General features: G+C 37.7%; 1 protein-coding gene and 1 pseudogene across 6 annotated transcripts in view; one reads left to right on the top strand and one right to left on the bottom strand.

The window, feature by feature from the left end:
- The window catches only part of KIF3A (kinesin family member 3A), a 196,958-nt gene that overhangs the window by 174,342 nt on the left and 4,324 nt on the right, over window positions 1-18,292 (bottom strand). For all 6 annotated transcript variants that reach the window (XM_054694411.1, XM_037509355.2, XM_054694410.1 and 3 more), the window contains exons 2-5: window positions 15,948-16,221; window positions 8,223-8,367; window positions 7,992-8,076; window positions 1,372-1,477 (exon numbers count right to left, since the gene is read on the bottom strand). In XM_054694411.1, coding sequence (XP_054550386.1) covers window positions 1,372-1,477; window positions 7,992-8,076; window positions 8,223-8,367; window positions 15,948-16,221 — 610 coding nt within the window. The remainder of the gene's footprint in view (window positions 1-1,371; window positions 1,478-7,991; window positions 8,077-8,222; window positions 8,368-15,947; window positions 16,222-18,292) is intronic.
- LOC119243486 (ATP synthase subunit epsilon, mitochondrial-like) lies at window positions 17,405-17,556 on the top strand (annotated as a pseudogene).

Below are 18,292 nucleotides of genomic sequence, written 5' to 3'. Positions count from 1 at the left end.
AATTGCTTATGTATGTCAGGAGGCTGGAAGCACAATAAGATAAAGTGTCTGAGTTTGATATTTGGTAATCCTTCCATAAATGATATGCCATTTGTGTAGTAATAATAAAGCACTAAAAGGACTAGGACCAACACATCAAATGTTAGTTCTGAAAGTTACAGAATTCTGCTTTTCTGCTATACAGTATGTATGTCCACTGGCAAACTTCTAACAGCTGACAAATAGGGTTGGGAGAGTAGATTCAGTTATAATTGTCTTGTCCTGTTTGAATATTTCATGAACAGAAGCCCTACCCTCTTTTTCAAATTATAAAGAAATAAGTTACACCTTAGGACAGATAATCATTTTCCTCAGTATTAGGCAATTAATGTTAAGGAAGTTCTTGTCATGGAATGGCTCTGGGATGTGATGCTGATTGGTAGGAATGAAAATTACAGTAACATGAAGAGGTTATAATAAATTCTTAGTGTTAAAGTGGTTTTCTTTTCAAGCAGGGAATGAAAACTAGATTGTACTATTTTTCCTATGACATCCTTCAAAAATATCTTCTAAATGTTAGTTCTTCCCACCTACTCCCCTTAAAATTATTCTCTACGCATTTCTTCATATTCACTTGTTACCCAAGTTTCATTTACTACCTCTTTGCAGATTCCCACATATAACTTCTAGTAGACTAGATCCTTATTTCAAAACACCTCTACCTGAATATTCATATCAAACATGTCCATGAACAGTTACTCCTTTTACTATTTTGTTAATGGAATGTTAGCTAGTATTTAAAAGTTTATACCCCTTTCTTCTTAGTCAATAAAATTTAATTCTGCCTCTGAAATATTCATACTATTCAACTTCCACTTTATTTTTACTCTTACTAACCTAACAAAGGTCTTTTATTTCTCATATGAATTATAATTACTTTCCCTTGTAACAATGATGTGTTTAGGTCTTAAATTTAAGAGACCTAAGTTGTAAAAAAAACAATAAACTAAGTTTCCGTTTCCTTCATCACAAAATAGAAATTTAATACTTTCATAGTTGACTCTGAGGATTAAATGAAATTCTTATAAAGCACTTACCATATTGTAGGAAATCAATAAATGTTACCTGTATTATAGTATTATTATAGTTAAACTGAGACAGTTACATGAGAATTTCAGATACAGTATTACTGAAAAATAAAATTGTAGTCAGCATGGAAATCAATCTGATTTTTTTCATTCACAATGCTCTCTCTTATACAGTAAGTAAACAAAGAGGAAGTGTTTTCAAGAAAGCTAAAAATCCAAATCTTTTTGGGTAAAATGCCACACCAGTTACTTATAAACCAGCCTACTCAACACATATTTAATCCCAGTTATGCATTATACTTACGATTTTTGTGGCCTAGAGTCATAATTCTATCCATATCATCAGCATTATTTACCACGTAAGCTGATAAATCTTTGATATAAACTCCCACATCAGGTCTTTCTTTAACCTAAAAAAAAATCATAAAGTATTACACATATATCTGTATTTCTTCCAGTTATTTACTGAATATTTATTATATATTGGACACTGTTAGACAGTGATGATGTAGTAATGAATAAGAAAGACTTAGTCTCTATGCGTTTGAAGTTACAATCTCGTAAGAAGGAAGAACATAAAAACATATAAACAAATAATCACAAACAAAAATATTATTTCAATTGTGATAATGCCATGGGTGGGGTGAAGGAAAGAACAGTACAAAAATATAGTATAAAGATGTTTAAGCTAAAATTTGAAGAAATAGGAGACAGCCAATCTGGGTTGGAATCTGGTAAAGAGTAAGTGCAAAGATCATGAAATGTGAAAACACTAGGCACTTTAATAAACAAGCATTAAGCAAACCAGAAAAAGAAAAAAAAGGTCTCCCCTGGTGGTGCTGCAGAGGTTGAGCGCTGGGCTTCACCCTCTGCAGCACTGGTTCGATCCCTGGCCACTGGCGAGGGTCCCACATGGCGCGCAGACCTCTCCTGGCGCGCCCACTGCTCCCCTCAGCAGTGTTTTTCGTCGGTGTGCCTGTTCTGTTCCCTGCTCTGGTGAATTCTCTCACCCTCCCACGCTTCTGACTGTACCCAGTGTTTGTATGAATAAATAAATAAATCTTAAAATAAAAAAAAGGTCAGAATGGCTGGAAAGAGTAGGAAAAAAATGGAAGGGATATCTGGCTAGAAAGATAGGCAGAAATAAGATTAAGCTTAACTAATGGTCTTTACATTAACAGTAATTTGAAGCTACCAGAGAATTTTATTTGAGTGAAATGATGAGATTTATAGATATCCATGTAAAAACAGTACCTTTCTGTGAGTGATCTTATGAGAACTTTTACCAAATTTGAAGAATGTATTTAGGATAGATTTACCTAAAATATACATAGTGTTAAAAATACAAGTATCTCTCAGAGGACCCCAAAAGTCACCTCTACCTGTCTATAGAATAAAATTAAACTGAAGGAAAGGACTGTAGCAGCCTGCGAAAAAAGTGATTCCACAGGTATTATAACCTTATAGACAAAGATGACAACAGAAGTTTGAAAAACAATCCCAGAAACAAAAGTCACAAAGTTGATTTTAGATATAGTTAGGGCTTTTGGGTTTTTTTGTCTTTTATAACAATTATAATATGTACTTATGCAGTAGGAAAAAGTATCCTTTTTCTGTCACAGGATATAAATTAAACCTTAATTTTATTATTAGCAAAAGGAGTGTGTTGGTTTCTATAGACCAGTGGGCTTCAAACCAGTGCTCTGAAAAGCCCTTATAAGGTGCATGGTGGCACTGAGAAAACCGCCTTGGGAGTGTGGAGGGCTACATGGCCAGACAAGTTCTAATGAGAGCTTTCCTTTCATCTATCTTATACATTATGCTTCTACTAAGGTTTTCATTTGAAGAAAGTGTTTAAATGCTTTAAACATTTTAAAAAGTTTGAAAATAACTGGTCTACATCAATGCTTCTCAGAAAATCTATAGTAAAGAACAATGTGGATATTTCTAATCTGGCAAACTGCTATTTCTGTAAAATACAAAAATCATGATCTTCATGCCATGGCAATATCAAATTACTATAAAGCTTTTTTTTAAGCATTTTAAGCATTTTATTCTCACTTTCTGTACTCATCTCATTTCTGAACATAAATATTCTTCAAATTGGCACCAGTCTATAGAGTCTAAGGTCATTTGTAAACAATATATTAATTCATTAAGTACAGGTGAATGATTAGATATGAAAGAGAAGAAATGAAGTATGACTAAAGATTTATGAACATTAAAAAATGGGCAGTAATGTTATGAATTAATAAAACAAATTTGATTAATAACAAACATAGTTTATAACATTAAAACAATGGATCTCAATGGTGGCAGTAACTCCCACACTCAGAATGTTTTAGAAATTTGTGGGGGAAGTTTATGGTTCACTTGAGAATACTATTAGTATTCATAGGCAGGGCCCAGGGATACTAAATATCCTGAAATGGAAGGGATGACCTCAACCAATTAAGAATTGTCCCATCTAACAGTCAATGTTCTACCAGGTATTCACATGGATAAAAAATATTTGAGTATGGACTCAAAGTACTTTACATATAAAAACAAAATGCTTCTCCATAGTAATGATATTAATATAAAAATGCAGGAAAAAACTAACTTGCTCAGAACTCTCCTATTCAGATCTAGTAGTAACTAAAAGACCTTGTCACTGACAATAACACAAATCAAGGTGTTTAGGACCAATACAATCCACTTATAATAGTCTGTATTTGTGGCTGTGGTAGTCGTGATTATAACATGTCCCTAACTACTTCATAGATCATTGAACGTGATCACATCTAAACATTTACTTACTGAAATATCAGCACTTTAAGTACTTTTAGTCTCCTTTATGACACAAGTGGGTAGCATACTGAAATTTTCAAAATTACACATTTAGGCAGATTTTATTTTCTATAAATTTTACTTCAGGATTGCCAAACATAATAAAATATGATGAAACAGGGACACTGGATCTAATCAAATGAGAATCACTGACAAGACTTCCTGAGAATAAACCGCATTTATAATTACCAGTACAAAAAGGGAAGTTCTTGCCAAATGATTTTTATTCTAATAATTTCAGTGATTAAAAAAATAAACTTTTGGGCCTCCCCGGTGACACAGTGTTTGAGCGCTGGGCTGCGAAGCTGCCCACAGCCTCTGCAGTGCCGGTTCAATCCCCGGCCACCAGTGAGGGTCCCACATGGCGCGCAGACCTCTCCTGCTGCCCGCTGCGCCCCTCAGCAGTGTTCGTCATCAGTCTGCCTGTTCTGTTCCCTGCTCTGGCTCTGGTGGATTCTCTCACTCTCCTGTGCTTCTGACTGTACCCAGTGCTTGTATAAATAAATAAATAAATCTTAAAAAAAAAATACCAATATAAACATTTAAAGGGAAATCTCTTTTGTTGTCTGACTCAAATACTAAAATATTTGGAGATATTTTACCAAATTTTACCAGTCACTTATTACCTGATTTAATAGTCCTGCTTCAAGAATTTATTCAGATATGCCTGCACATGTATGAAACATATACTGGTCTATTTACTGCAAAATTGTTTGTAATGTAATAGTCAAAGAAAAGAGGACCTCCCTTGTGGCCTAGGGGTTAAGTCTCAGCACTACCACTGTGAAGGCCCATCGCAGTGGCCTGAGTTGGATCCCTGGCCAGGGAGCTGACCCACATGGCACAGCAGACCTCTCCTGTCTCACCTGCCGCTCCCCTTAGTAGTGTATTTCAGTAGGTCCACCTGTTCTGCTACCCACTGTGTCTCTGGTCAATCCTCTCACACCTCACATCTCTGGCCTGTACCCCAGGTTCTACACAAAAAATAAATTAAAATAACTTGTTTTTAAAAATAAAGAAACAACACAAGTATTCAACAGAGGACTGGCAAAATAAATTTATGTGCACACAAAAAAATACTACATGGCCTTTTAAAAAGACAAAAGGAAAAAAAGAAAAAGAACGAGGAAGCTTTCTCTGTATTGATTTTTGGAAAGAGTGCCATAACTCCCTGTTCAGTGAAAATAAAAAACAAAACACAATAGGAAAAAGAAGTCTTCTCGATAAAAAATGGTAAAATAACTGGACATCCACATGCAAAAGAATGTGGAACCTTTCTTTGTATATCAAACAATACAAAAATTAAATCAAAATGTATCAAAAGACCTAAACATAAGCGATAAAACCACGGACCTCTAAGAAACAAACGAAAGTGTAAATCTTCATGACCTTGGCTGAATTAATGGTTCCTGAGATACAACATCAAAATCGACATTATCAAATTTTAAAGGTGTATGCTTCAAAAGACATCAAGAAAGTAAAAAGACAACTAACAGATGGGGAAAAATTGCAAATCAAGTATCTGATAAAGGAACTGTATCTAGAAACTAGGATTTCTAGAAACATATAACTCAATAATAAAACCACAAACAGCCCATCTAAAAATCTGAATAGGTGTTTTTCCAAAGAAGGTAGCCATATAGTCACTAAGCGTATAAAAAGGTGCTCAACATCATTAGCAACAGAGAAATGAAAATCAAGCTCACAATAAGATTCTACTTTGTAGCCACTAAAATGGGTACAGTAAGATTCAAATAATAACAGGTAATGACAGGGATGTGGAAAAATCAGAAATCTCACATGCTGCTGATGGGAATGTGAGATGGTGCAGAAATAGGTAAACAATCTGGCAGTTCCTCAAGTGGAGTTGTCACATGCTCTAGCAATTGCACTCAAAGATATATAACCAAGGAAACTGAAAACATATTCACGCAAAAACCAGTATAGTATGTCCATAAAAGCATTAGTCATAAAAGACAAAAAATTTTAAAAATCCAAATATTCAACTAATGAGGGGATTAATAAAATGTGTGATAACCATACAAGGCATTATTATTCAGCAATAAAAGGAAATGAGGTACTAATACTTGATACAACATGGAAAATGAAAAATTTATGCTAAGTGAAAGAAAGTAGTCACAAAAGAATTACATATTGTATTTCTTTGTAAATCAAAAATCAGGCAAGTCTGTAAAGACAGAAAGTGGATTAATAGTTGCCTAGGACTAGAGAATACAGTGGGGGTTTTAGGGTCCACAGGGGCTTGGGGCTTCTTTCAGAGTTAACAAAAATGCTCTAAAATTGATGTGGTGATAGATGTATAACCCTATAGATATATTAAGTCAATAAATTGTACATTTAAAATGGGTAAGTAGGGCCTCCCTGGTGGCGCAGCGGTTGAGCGCTGGGTTGCGAAGCTGCCCGCAGCCTCAGCGGCGCCGGTTTGATCCCCGACTGCTCCCCAGCCACCGGAGGAGGGTCCCACATGGCGCGCAGACCTCTCCTGCCGCCCGCTGCTCCCCTCAGCAGTGTACTTCGGTCCTTCTGCCTGCTCTACTCCCTGCTCTGGCTCTGGTGAATTCTCTCACCCTCCTGCGCTTCTGACTGTACCCAGTGCATGTACAAACAAACAAACAAATAAATAAATAAATATACATGCCTCTTTAAAAAAAAAAAAAAAAATAAAATAAAATGGGTAAGTAAGACGGTATGCCAATTTAACTCAATAAAATAAAAACATGAAGTACCTTTTAAAACACGAAGTACTGATTCAGAATGAACTTTGAAAACATTATACAAAGTGAAAGAAGCCAGATACAAAGGGTCAAATATCATACTATTCCATTTATATGAAATGTCCAGAAAAGACAAATCCATAGAGATAGGAAGTAAATTACTGGAGGCTGGGAGATGGAGAAATGGGAGAGTAACTATTAATAAGCATGGGATTTCTTTTTGGAGTAATGAAAATGTTCTAGAAGTAGATGGTAGTGATGACTGCAAAACTTTATGAATATACTAAGAAACACTAAATTGTATACTTCAAAATAGTAAATATTAAGCTATCTGAATTCTCTATCAATTTTAAAAAAATAATTAAAAAAATAATTCAGGTACACTTATCAGTTAATTGCATAATGTACCGACTCAAATTCTTTAACCATGTGATAATTATTGAGAAAGGTGGCTGCGGTTGTAAAAGGGCAACGTGAAACATCTATGTTGATGGAAATGGTTAGTATTGGCTGTGTAGTGGACATACTAATCTAGGCATGTGATAGAATAGTACGGAACACAAATGAGTACAAGAAAAACTGGGGATATCTGAGATCTGTAAAGTGTAACAATATCAATATCCTGGCAGTGATACTATAATATAGCTTTGTAAAATGTTGCCATTGAGGAAAAGTTTGTAAAGGGTAGATCTCTATAAAGGGTAATCGCTCTATTATTTCTTAGAACTGCATGCGAATTTACATTCATCTCAACAAAATTTTAATTTAAAAAAAAAAAAAAAAAAGGACAGATCGGGCTTCCCTAGTGGCACAGGGGTTAAAGTCTCAGGGCTATCAAGTTATCGCCAGCCACGGTGGCATGAGTTCAATCCCCAGCCAAGGTGCTAATCCATATGGCACAGCAGACCTCTCCTGTCTCACCCACTGCTCCCCTTAGCAGTGTATTTCAGTAGATATGGCTGCCCTGCTCCCTACTCTTTCTCTGGTGAATCCTCTACCCCCTGCGCCTCTGGCCTACACCCCAGTTCTTCTAAGCATAAATAAATATAAAAGTAGACAGATCAGTGATAATAATATGCTACTTTTGGGGTGAAAATAAAATTGAATTTGTTTGTACTTATATAAAAAGGAACACTGAAAGGATACTGAAAGTGGGTATCATAGGATGGGGAGAATGGGGCAGAAGGGGAGGACAAGACTTTTCAAAGCAGGAATTTTTTTTCAATTTTTTTTTTAATCATGTGATCCTGTTATCTGTCTAATAAATAAGTAAATTATTAAAAGTAACTTTTGTACAAAAAGGACTTTAACTTAGTAAATATTGTGCTCTGGAAAGTACTCCAATTTCAATTACTCTTACCTCTAACCTCTGTGTCTGATCCTTGCCCAAAAGGTCACGAACTTCTTCATTATATATTTCCAAATAAGATACTCGAACCAAAAATCTATAAATAAAACATCATTTTTAAAAACATAAAACTGCCCCTATAGGTATTCTATTTTTTTAAGAGTGCTGATAAAATTAACACCAACTTTGTCTTTTCCATGTTTGTATTTGTCAACATTAAAAAATAAAAGAATTCTCTTTTACCTTGTATCACCTTCTGCTTTTGCAATATGACCAAATATGTGAGCAAATGAATTTGGAATGATTCCTCTAAGTTCAGGAACAGCTCGAACGCCTTCCATAGTAAAAGTTTTGCCTGTTCCAGTTTGTCCATATGCAAAAATAGTCCCTGAAAATGATGAAGAAAACAATGATTTTTGCAGTCCAATGCTATAGAACTACAAATTAATTCCTTTGACACTATGATGCAACTTGTTCCAGATTTAAAATTATCCTAGTTCATATTTCTCTTTATTATCAACAATTATAAACATGTACTCTGTGCTACAAGAGTAAAGCATTTGCAGTATTCCTCAATGAACCGGCTTCTTGTCTTGAGAGATAATCCAAGTTCTAGAACAGGAATAGGGGGGCCCAAGTAGTGATTGGCAGCATCCCTGACTTGAAAAGGAGTTGCAGTCTAGAGAGGCCACGTACTTATAATTTGTAGGGCACCATACCAGAGAAGAGAAAGTCACAGACAAAGCTCCAAAGACCTGCAGGGTCATCCTCCACACACACAGGCCAGGAACAGTATCTGTTGCCACCAGTCAAACTTGAAAACCTTATGATTCATGGGATACTAGGCACAGTATACAAAAGGGTTTTGTCACAGTCATAGGAAATAGGAACCCCTGACTGAGAACTGGCCTCTTCCTAACTAAAAAATTTAAAAGGAAAGATCTGAAAGAATCAAACTGTTTTCAAGTAACTGCATCCCAGAACAAAGATCACAAACATTTACAGGAATAAAAAATATCCAAGGTCAAATCTGCAATGTTCACATCCAACCAAAAAGTGCCGAAGTTGAAAAAAAAAAAGATATCATTTATAATGAAAAATCCACCAATGGAAACCAACTCAGAAACGACACGGACATTGAAATTGGCAGACAAGGATATTAAGAATAATAAAAACTGGGCCTCCCTGGTGGCACAAGGGGTTAAGATGCAACCTATGAAGCTCTCTACAACCACTGCGGCACAGTTAGATCCTCCGCTGGCCAGGGAACAACCCACATGGCGCAGTAGACCTCTCCTGACTCGCCCGCTACTCCCCTCAGCAGTGGTCAATCTGCCTGTTCGTGTTCCCCACTGTCTCTGGTGAATCCTCTCACCCTCCACACCTCTGGCCTGTATCTTGTATACATAAATCGATCTTAAAAAAAAAAAAAAAGAGTAATAAAAACTATATTATGTATGTTGAAAAGAAACCTGGATGGAAGATATAACAAAAACCCAAATCAAACTTCCAGAGATGAAAACTACAAAGTGTGAAATGAAAAATACAACAGACAGGGTTAAAGGTACACTAGACAACGCAGAAGGGAAGATCAATAAACTTGAAAACATATCAACAGAAACAACAAAAAAATGAAACAAATGGAATTAAATTAGAAATCAGTAACAGAACATCTCTGGAAACTCAAAATATTTGGAAACTAACACATTACTAAATAATTCACTATCAAAGAAGAAATCAAGAGGGGATGTAGAAAGTATTTTGTATTGCATGAGAACGAAAACTCAGTATGTCAAAATCTACAGGAATCCACTAAAACAGTACTTAGGGGGTAAATAACAGCATTGAAGCTCTATATTAGGAAGAAAGGCCTCAAAAACAATGATCTCGGGGCCTCCCTGGTGGCACAAGAGTTAAGACACAACCTATGAGGCTGTCCGCAGCCACTGCAACACGAGTTCAATACCTGGCCAGGGAGATACCCACATGGCACAACAGACCTCTCCTGACTCACCCGCTGCTCCCCTCAGCAGTGTACTTTGTTTGGTCAATCTGGCTGTTCTGTTCCCCACTCTGTCTCTGGTGAATCCTCTCAGCCCCCCGCCCCTGCGCCTCTTGCCTGTACCCCAGCTCTTGTCTGCATAAATAAATAAATCTTAAAAACAAACAAAAAACAATGACCACAACTTCCATGTTAAGAACAAGCAAAAGGTGCGCAGGGGTTAAAGTCTCTCGCAGGGGTTAAAGTTATTACCAGCCACTGAGGCATGAGTTCCATGCCTGGCCAGGGAACTAATCCACATGGCACAGCAGATCTCTGTCGTGCCTGCTGCTACCCTCAGCAGTATATTTCAGTAGATGTGCCTATTTAGCTCCCCACTCTGTCTCTGGTGAATCCTCTTATCCTCTACACCTCTGGCCTACACCCCAGTTCATGTACGCATAAATTTTTTTTAAAAAGGAGCAAGGAAAAAGAAAATGAAGTAGGAGAAAAGAAACAAGATAAAAGCAGAAAATATTGAAATGGAAAATAAAAAAAATAAAGGACAATAAAGCCAAACACCAGTTCTTTGAGAAGATCATTAAAAATCATAAACCTCTGGCCAGACCAATCAAAAAAGAGAAAAAAAAGACACAAATTACCTACATCAGGAAAGAGAAAGATTATATTACTATAATCTAACAATAGGGGACTGATAAAAACAATTTTTCCCCAGTAAATTCAACAACTTAACAAAACTGACAAATTTTGTGAAAGGACAAACTACCAAAGCTCATTCAAGAAAATAATAGGTAACCCACATAGCCCTGTACCAATAAATAAATTATAGTTAAAAGCTTTCCCCCACACACACAACCCCTCTTCTCCCAGGCTTTACTGATAAATCCTACCAAACATTTAGGGAAAATGTAATAGTAATTCTAGGTAAATCTTTCCATATAATTAAAAAGGAGGGAATACTTTCCAACTCATTCTATGTAGCATTACCCTGATGCCAAAACCAAATAGACATTAGAAGAAAATTATCAAAAATTTAAACACAATTTTAGCAAATCAAATCTAACAACATACAAAAAAGTATAATACACCATGACCAAATGCATAGCTCTTTCACATTTAAAAATAATTCAGGGCCTCCCCTGGTGGTGCCGCCAGCCAGCGAGGGTCCCACATGGCACGCAGACCTCTCCTGCCAGGCCCGCTGCTCCCCTTAGCAGTGTATTTCGTCAGTCTGCCTGTTCTGTTCCCCGCTCTGGCTCTGGTGAACTCTCTCACCCTCCAGCGTTTCTGACTGTACCCAGTGCTTGTATAAATAAATAAATAAATCTTTAAAAAAGATATAAAAAAAATAATTCAATGTAACTGACCATATTAAAATACTTATAAAAAACATAATTTCAACTGATGGAGAAAAACCTGCACTTGACAAAATCCCATTAAAAAAAAAAAACTGTCAGCAAACTAAAAACAGAAGGGAATTTCCTTGCTCTGATAAAGGGTATCTATGAAAAATGTAGAGATAACATTATCCTTACTGGTTTACTAGTGAAAGAGTTAATGTTTTACTTGTTTTTCTTTTTTAAGATTTATTTATGCATACAAGAACTGGGGTACAGGCCAGAGGTGTGGAGGGTGAAAGGATTCACCAGAGAGAGACCAGGGAACAGAACAGGTAGATCTACTGAAATACACTGCTGAGGGGAGCAGCGGGCAAGACAGGAGAGGTCAGCTGCACCATGTGGGTTGCTCCCTGGCTGGCCTGGGATCGAACTCATGCTGCAGAGGCTGTGGATAGCTTCACAGTGCTGTGCTTTAACCCCTTGCGCCACCAGGGAGGTCCCATACTCACCACTTCTATACAGCAATGTACTAGAGGTCCTAGCCAGTGCTACTCATATAATGAAAAGATTGGAAATAAAGAAGTTGAACTATATTTCCAGACAAGATGCTCTTGTGCATAGAAAACTGTAGTGAGTTTGTCCAAAAAAAAAAAAAAAAAGCAGAGTGCAGGATACAAGGTCAACCTGCAAAACACATTAATGTATCACTTTATAGTCACTGGAAAAGTTATATAATCAAAAAGAAAACCACAAGCTTTGGTAAAGAGGTGGAGAAACTGGAAACCTCACATCCCATCAACCTTATTGCTGGTGGAATATAAAAATGGAATAGCCACTGTGGAAAATCTGTCAGTTCATTTTTAGCCCAGTAATTCCACATCCATGAAAATTAAAAATATACATGCACACAAAAACTTGTACAAGAATGTTCATTGTAACATCATTCATGAAAGTCAAAAAACAGAAATAATCCAAATGCTCAGTTGATGAATGGATAAACAAAATATAATCTATTCGTGCATTCTTTAATGAGGGACTACATATGCAATGGTGTCCCAATAGGCTGTAACATGTAGCCTGGGTGCCTCATAAGCTATACTGGTTTGCACTGCACTATATAATGTTTGTACAATGACAAAACTGCCTAACAATGCATTTAAAACTTATCCGTAATTGGGCCTCCCCTGGTGGCGCATTGGTTCTGTTCTGTTCCCCGCTCTAGCTCTGGTGAATTCTCTTACCCTCCCATGCTTCAGACTATACCCAGTGCTTGTATAAATAAATCTTTAAAAAAAAAAAAAAAACTTATCCATAATTAAAATACATAACTGCATATCCATGCAATGGAATGCTATGTGGCCATAAAAAAACAAAATGAAATAATGATATAAACTACAACCTACAAACATTAAAAACATGCTAAGTAAAAGTCAGATACTAAGAAGTACAGAGCAAATGGTTTCATTTGTATGAAATGCCCAGAATCAACAAACTTACACACAAAGTAGGTAAATGGTTGCTGAGTATGAGGGAAGAGGATGGCAAGTAACTACTAGCAGGCAGTTCTTTTTGGGGTTATGAAAATGTTCTTCAAATAGATAATGATGACAGCTGCAAAGAACTGTAAGTTTACTTAAAACACCCTGACTTGTATACTATAAAATGGTTAAAATAGTCAACTGTTAAAATCCATCTCAATGTAAAAAGTTACCTAAAATAATGAATTGCATTTCTATATATTGACAATGTATAATTACAAAAACAAATCAAACAAGACACAGAGAACTGTAACATGTTCATAGATCACAAGACTCAATATTGTCAGAAAAACAACATAATCCCTATCAAAAATCCAGTAGGTAGTTCATGTGTGTGGAAATTGACCTGATGGTCTTAACATTTCTATGAAAATTGGAAAGGACCTAGAAAAGTCAATGTCTTTTTGAAAAAAGAGTAATAAAGTTAAATAACATACTGCCTAATTTCAAAACCTATACTATAAACATATAATAAAAACAGGACATGGAATAGACAATCCAGAAATAAGCCTACACATGTTTAGTGGACTTCTGAAAAAATCATCAATTCTATATGGAAAGGCTGGCCTTCTGAACAAATGGTACTGAAACAACTGGATATCATAGATAAGAAATGGGGAAGTAAAGAAATAAAGAGAATAGACCCTTACTTGAGACTATAAATAAAACTTAAAATTTCTAGATGAAAACATAGGAGAAAATCTGTATATATTTGGGTTTGGTAAAAATTTCTTGGCTATGTCACCAAAAGCATGAGACAAGAAAAAATTAATAAAATGGACTTATTCAGAATTGAAAACTTTTTCTCTTAAAAAAAAAAACAAAACACATTTTCTCTTAGAGAAAAAATACTATTAAAAATATAAAATGTGGGCCTCCCCTGGTGGCGCAGGCGGTTGAGGGCAGCACTGTGAAGCTGTCCGCAGCCTCTGTAGCGCTGGTTTGATACTGGCCGGCCGGGAGGGTCCCACATGGCACAGCAGACCTCTCCTGTCTCTCCGGCTGCTCCTCTCATCGTGTATTTCGTCAGTCTGCCTGTTCTATTCCCCACTCTGTCTCTGATGAATCTTCTCACCCTCCCCCACATCTGGCCCGTACTCTGGTTCTTGTATGTATAAATAAATAAATCTTTTTTTTAAGATTTATTTATTTATGCATACAAGAACTGGGATGCAGACCAGAGATGCAGGGGGTGAGAGGATTCACCACAGACAAAATGGGGAACAGCACAGGCAGACTGACTGAAGTACACCGGTGAGGGGAGCAGCAGATGAGACAGGAGAGGTCTGCTGCACGGATAGAATACTCGTGCTGCAGAGGCTGTATATTGCTTCATAGTGCACCACCCTTGCACCACCACGGAGACCCCATAAATAAATAATTCTTTAAAAAAATAAAAAGGAAATAAAAGAATCAAAAGATTTAAAAATACATATATGTAAAATGACAGGCCACAGACCAGGAGAAAATATTTTCAATCGCTGATCAAGGATTGAATACAAAATACCAAAAAAGCATAAATCAGTAAGAAGACAGCCAATGGAATTTAAAAATGGGTAATAGGCAGCAGTCCCTCTGCCCACCTGTGATTATGCAGGTAGTTCTTTTCACCAACTCTCTCCCTCTGCAGGGCAGCAGCTTCTTGTCTGCCCATGACCTGTACCATGCCGGGGATTCTCCTTACTGACCCCCCTCAGCAGAGGGCGCTCTCCTCAAGGCCACCTGCCTGCAACTATGCAGGCCTCTCTCAGCAAACGTGTCCCTTTTGGGGCAGCTCTTTCTGCCCGCTTGTGTCTATGCAAGTGTCTTTTATTCTTTTGTCCCCCTTTCCTAATAAACCTGCTCTTTAAGTATTAAAAAAAAAAAATGGGTAAAATATTTTAAGAGGTATTTTACCAAGGAGGATATACAAATAGCAAATAAATAAATAAATAGATGCTCTGGGGCCTCCCTGGTGGCCCAGGGGTTAAAATATCAGCACTATCAAGCTATTGCCAGTCACTGCAGCATGAGTTCAATCCCCGGCCAGGGAGCTGACCCACATGGTGCAGCAGACCTCTCCTGTCTCATCCACTGCTCTCCTCAGCAGTGTATTTCAGTAGATCTGCCTGTTCTGCTCCCCACTCTGTCTCTGGTGAAACCTCTCACCCCCTGCACCTCTAGCCTACACTTCATTTCTTCTAAACATAAACAAAAACTGCAAAAAAGGGAAAAATAAATGGTCTGTACTACCAGAGAAATACAAGACATAATGGGATACCACTAAGATACACCAGAATGGTTACAATTAAAAAAACTCATAATCTAGATGTTGGCAAGAATATAAGAAAACCATAACCTTCATATCATGCTGGTGGGGAAAAAAGTAGTACTGTACCATCATCACCTCCTTTGAAAACAGTTTGATAATCTCCTTTAAGATAAACATGCAATAACTCTATGAGCAGTAATTCCACTTGTAAGTTATCTCCCAATGAGAAAGTTTAAGATGTATCTGCATAAAGACACAGACTATTCATAGCAGTATTTAACCAAGAAACTAGAACAATCCCATCAAATAACATAAAAGATGGTAGAGTCATACGATGGAATACAATCCAGCAATGACAGCAGGACTACAAATGACATCAAGGAACTTTTTAAAGTGATAAAACTGAATTGTGGCAGTGGTTTCAAAACTATTTATTACAGGGCCTCCCCGGTGGCGCAGCGGTTGAGCTCTGGGTTGCGAAGCTGCCCGCAGCCTCTGCAGTGCTGGTTCGATCCCCGGCTGCTCCCCTGCCACCGGAGGAGGGTCCCACATGGCGCGCAAACCACTCCTGCCGCCAGCTGCTCCCCTCAGCAGTGTACTTCAGTCCTTCTGCCTGCTCTGCTCCCCGCTCTGGCTCTGGTGAATTCTCTCGCCCTCCCACGCTTCTGACTGTACCCAGTGCTTGTATAAATAAATAAAAATAAATCTTAAAAAAAAAACAAAACTATTTATTACAATTTATCAAACTTTACAATTACAATGGGTGAATTTATTGGGGTATTAATACCACCTTGATCAAGTTGTTTTTTAAAAAAATAAACTATATAAAGTACTCACCATTGTAACCTTCAAGAACAGAATCAATAATAGGCCTTGCAGTTAAGTTGTAAACATCAAGTTGTTTACTCTCTGGTCCAAATACAGTATCAAAAGTAAACGTTTTTGGAGGTTCATTGGAAGAATCAGTCTTATGTACAGTGATAGTTCCCCTCATCTCATCCACACTGACAGCCTGCTTGTAGCACATCGATTTCTCTCTTTCATTAAGGGGCCGGCACCGAACAACCACCTTCACATTATCGCAGCTTTCTGGCTTCTCTGATTTATTGATCTGGTGGAAAAAATGTTTAGAAATAATGAAAAAAAACATTTACTTTTACTTTCAACTAATCAAATTAAAATCTGAAAAATGGGGCTTCCCTGATGGTACAGGGGTTAAAGTCTCAGCACTATCAAGCTATCTCCAGCCACTGCAGCCTGAGTTTGATCCCTGGCCAGGGAGCTACCCCCATGGTGCAGCAGACCTCTCCTATCTCACCCGCTGCTCCCCTCAACTGTGTATTTCAGTGCATCTGCCTGTTCTGCTCCCCACTCTGTCTCTGGCAAATCCTCTGACCCATCCCACCCCCAAACCCCCTGGCCTATACCCCAGTTCTTCTACACATAAACAAATCTAAAAAAAAAAATCTGAACAATGTCAGGGTTGGGGCAAGAATAAAGTAAAACAGAAAAAAAGCTACAGATACTCTGCAATCTCAGGGCATTGTACATATTAAACACACCATATATTTTTGTTAAATACAATTAAAGATCTTAGAGCTACAGAAAAACTTATTAAAGGAAATGAAAGGGAAAGTATTTTCTTTATAAAAAAGAAAATGTTTTCTCTATCATGCAGGTGAGGAGAGAGAATCTAAGTTACATTTACAGTAAATGCTATTCAAACAGAAAATGAACCCATATATTACAGGACTTCTTTCTGCACAAAAAGTCCCTAACTTCCTCTGAGTTTCCCACCTGTAGGAAAACACATGTGACTATGGCTAACAATTTTAATCAAGAATACGGTACTAGGTCCTTAGTTTCCTGAGACTTTCATTTTTATTTTCTATAATGCATTAGTAAAATGCTTTTTATCATATAATAAATCCATATACTGGGCCTCTCTGGTGGCGCAAGGGGTTATAAGACACAACCTATGAAGTTATCTGCAGCCACTGCAGCAAGAGTTCGATCCCTGGCCAGGGAGGTGACCCACATGGCGCAGCAGACCTCTCCTGACTCGCCTGCTGCTCACCTCAGCAGTGCATGCCAATCAGTGTGCCTGTTCTGTTCCCCCGCTCTATCTCTGGTGAGTCCTCTCACCCCCCACACCTCTGGCCTGTACCCCAGGTCTTGTATGCATAAATCTTTAAAAAAATAAATAAACCCATACACTGCCTTTTCTATACAAGACAATAAATTAAAGATAGGAAAGAGGCTATTCAACCAGACCCTGTGACTCTGGACACATCATGGTGGCCTACCGGCTACAGGCTGGACTCCCTGCATTCAATACTCCCAGATCTGTGTAAAAGCAGTGAAAGATGCTCTGAAGACAGAATTCAAAGCAAGTGCTAAGAGATCTGGCAGCAGTGTAAAAATCATGAAAGTGAAAAAGGAATAAAGTACCCTGTAATGGGCAGGAAGGGAGAGTGCAGGTTTTCTATGACCCAAGCAGACGGGGTAAAGGAGAAGTCCTGGAGCCCTAGATGGCTTTTCAGGCTTTTTTTGGGATTTACCAGGTACACAGCAGGCAGGGGTGCTGAGGGGGCAGGGAGGCTAGCAGTCCTCCCAGCCCCCAGCAAGTCTTCACTCTTTCTGGGCTCTCCAGCGTTCTCTCATGGCCTTGTTCTCTGCTGGCGTCCCCGTGATGCCGCCCTTATAAGCCCAGTCTTAGCCCAGGTGAAGCCAATCTACATATGCCCACACCCCACTCCAGGTGTCCGCCATCAGGCATGCATTCAGGACCTCAAGGATCCATCATCTATACTAATGGCAGGAGGGCAGAAAAGCCTGATACTTTTTCACTTATCCTACATACCCTGACTAAACCTTGAGGTGCCACATTTTCAAGGTGAAGATGTGTGAGCAAATTTGGCAAATTAAAAAAATCTCACCTAACAGGGGGGAAAAAAACTTGTCCTATTCGTATATTGACAATGTCAATAAAGTATGACTCAAAAAAAAAGTCCAAAGACAAAGAAAAAAGGGTTAGTATGACTCTAACCTTATGAATACTTGTATTTGCAAAGTTTCAATTTTTGAAATTATGATTTATAATCTAAATTAATATTGAAGAGAAGGTTAAAAGATTCATTGAACTGTTATTTGTCAATTCCTACTGTAAGCATGAGAGAAAT

The sequence above is a fragment of the Talpa occidentalis genome, unplaced genomic scaffold (assembly GCF_014898055.3).
Source record: "Talpa occidentalis isolate TD23 unplaced genomic scaffold, MPIMG_talOcc4v2.1 talOcc4.13, whole genome shotgun sequence".
Classification (NCBI taxonomy): Eukaryota; Metazoa; Chordata; class Mammalia; order Eulipotyphla; family Talpidae; genus Talpa; species Talpa occidentalis.
The sequence above is the reverse complement of the archived record's forward strand: the minus strand, read 5'-3'. Positions and strand labels throughout refer to the sequence as shown.